The 1,899-nt window shown below is 45.8% G+C and overlaps 1 protein-coding gene across 1 annotated transcript; it reads right to left on the bottom strand.

Annotated features, from left to right (window-relative positions):
* Positions 1-209: 209 nt before the first annotated feature.
* Positions 210-563, bottom strand: LOC143594553 (uncharacterized). Its single transcript, XM_077073832.1, has one exon. It carries the CDS (start codon positions 561-563, stop codon positions 210-212), a length of 354 nt encoding a protein of 117 aa, XP_076929947.1.
* Positions 564-1,899: the final 1,336 nt, after the last annotated feature.

The following is a 1,899-nucleotide window of genomic DNA, read 5'->3' as shown; positions in this document are numbered from 1 at the left end:
GAGGATCCTTAGTAACAAAAAATAAAGACAGATAAACGAAAACTCGGACTGCCTCCTGAGAGCGCTTGGTTTAACGGGTCCTCATCCTGACCCCTCTCTCACGTCTAACCCAAAGATGCTGTAAGGCGCAAAACCTCGTCTTCCTCCATGCTCGCCTTCTCACCAATGTAGTGCTTCAGAGAGTGACCATTAACTTTGAAACTCCCATTCTATTCCTCAATTTCTATCGCTCCGTACGGGAAGACTTCCTTAACTGTGTATGGTCCATACCATCGAGAACGCAACTTTCCCGGAAATAACTTAAGTCGGGAATTAAACAAAAGTACGGCGTCCCTACACTTGAACTGTTTATCACCTCTCAACTTCCTATCATGCAGCTCTTTGTTCTTCAGCTTATAATTATACGAATGTTCATAGGCATGATCGCGAAGTTCCTCTAACTCATGTATCTGATGGAAACGGTGAACTCCAACAGTCGAAAGATTAAGGTTAACTGTTTGAAGCGCCCAAGAAGAACGGTGTTCCAACTCAATAGGCAGATGGCAGGCTTTCCCATATATCATTCGAAACGGTGTGGAACTGGTCGGAGTTTTGTACGCTGTACGGAAAGCCCACAAAGCATCATCTAATTTGTCGGACCAATCCTTTCGGTTTAGGCCAACCGTCTTCTCAAGAATGCGTTTGATGCCCCGGTTACTCACCTCCACTTGCACACTAGTCTGTGGGTGGTAGGCAGTCGCAAGCCGATGGGTGACCCCAAAGCGTTGCAATGCCTTCTCCATCTGCGCGTTGCAGAAGTGAGTACCTCAATCGCTGATCAAGGCTTTCGCTACACCGAAACGAGAGAAAAGATTTTTCAGAAATCTCACTACAACTCGGGCGTCGTTAATGGGCAAGGCTCTGGCCTCGACCCACTTGGAGACGTAATCAACTGCCACAAGTATGTACTTGTTCCCTCTAGAAAACGGGAACGGGCCCATAAAATCAATACCCCAAATGTCAAAAACCTCGCAAACCTGAATAGCAATTTGGGGCATCTCATTTCAGGATGAGATCTTACCGACACGCTGACATCGGTCACAGCTTTTTACGAACACATGAGCATCTTTGAAAATTGAAGGCCAATAGAATCCTGAATCGAAGACCATTTTAGCAGTAAGAACAGTACCATGGTGACCTCCTGTCAGTCCTTCATGACAGTGGCTTAAAATCCGCCACCCCTCTTCAACATCCACACATCTCCTCAACAGCTGATCAGCACCTATACGAAAAAGAAATGGGTTGTCCCAGATGTAGAACTTTACGTCAGCAAAGAAATTCTTCTTTTGCTGGTGAGACATCCTCCGAGGGAGGGAACCATCGATGAGGAAGTTTGCTATATAGGCAAACCACGGGTAGCCATCATCCTCGGCTTTGACAAACATGAGATTCTCTATCAGAAAATGGTCATTGATGATAGCCCCAACATCTCCAATCTCGTCTCTCTCAAGACGTGACAAGTGATTGGCCGCTACATTCTCGGCCCCCTTTTTATCACGGATTCGATATCAAACTCTTGAAGCAGCAGGATCCATCGGATGAGACGAGGTTTATCATCCTGCTTCCTGAAAAGATAACAAATGGCAGCATGATCCGTGTAAACGACTGTTTTAGACAGAACAAGAGAGGACCTAAATTTATTGAATGCAAACTCTACAGATAATAACTCTTTCTCGGTGGTAGTGTAATTCTCCTGAGCACTTTTTAGGGTCCGGCTAGCATAGTAGATCGGGTGGAAGTGTTTCTCCTTCAGCTGTCCAAGCACTGCTTATACGGCATAGTTGCTCGCGTCGCACATTAATTCGAATGGCAAAGACCAGTCGGGAGAAATCATGATCGGGGCGTTAATGAGTTTGTCTT

This window comes from Bidens hawaiensis, unplaced genomic scaffold, assembly GCF_021521415.1.
Source record: "Bidens hawaiensis isolate Kalapana, Puna unplaced genomic scaffold, B.hawaiensis_p1.1 tig00043856_1, whole genome shotgun sequence".
In the NCBI taxonomy this organism is placed as follows: Eukaryota; Viridiplantae; Streptophyta; class Magnoliopsida; order Asterales; family Asteraceae; genus Bidens; species Bidens hawaiensis.
Note: the sequence above shows the minus strand (reverse complement) of the source record. Positions and strands in the feature narration are given on the sequence as shown.

Excerpts from the sequence above, each read along its gene's own strand:
- LOC143594553 (XM_077073832.1), bottom strand. The coding sequence starts at position 563 with ATGATATATGGGAAAGCCTGCCATCTGCCTATTGAGTTGGAACACCGT.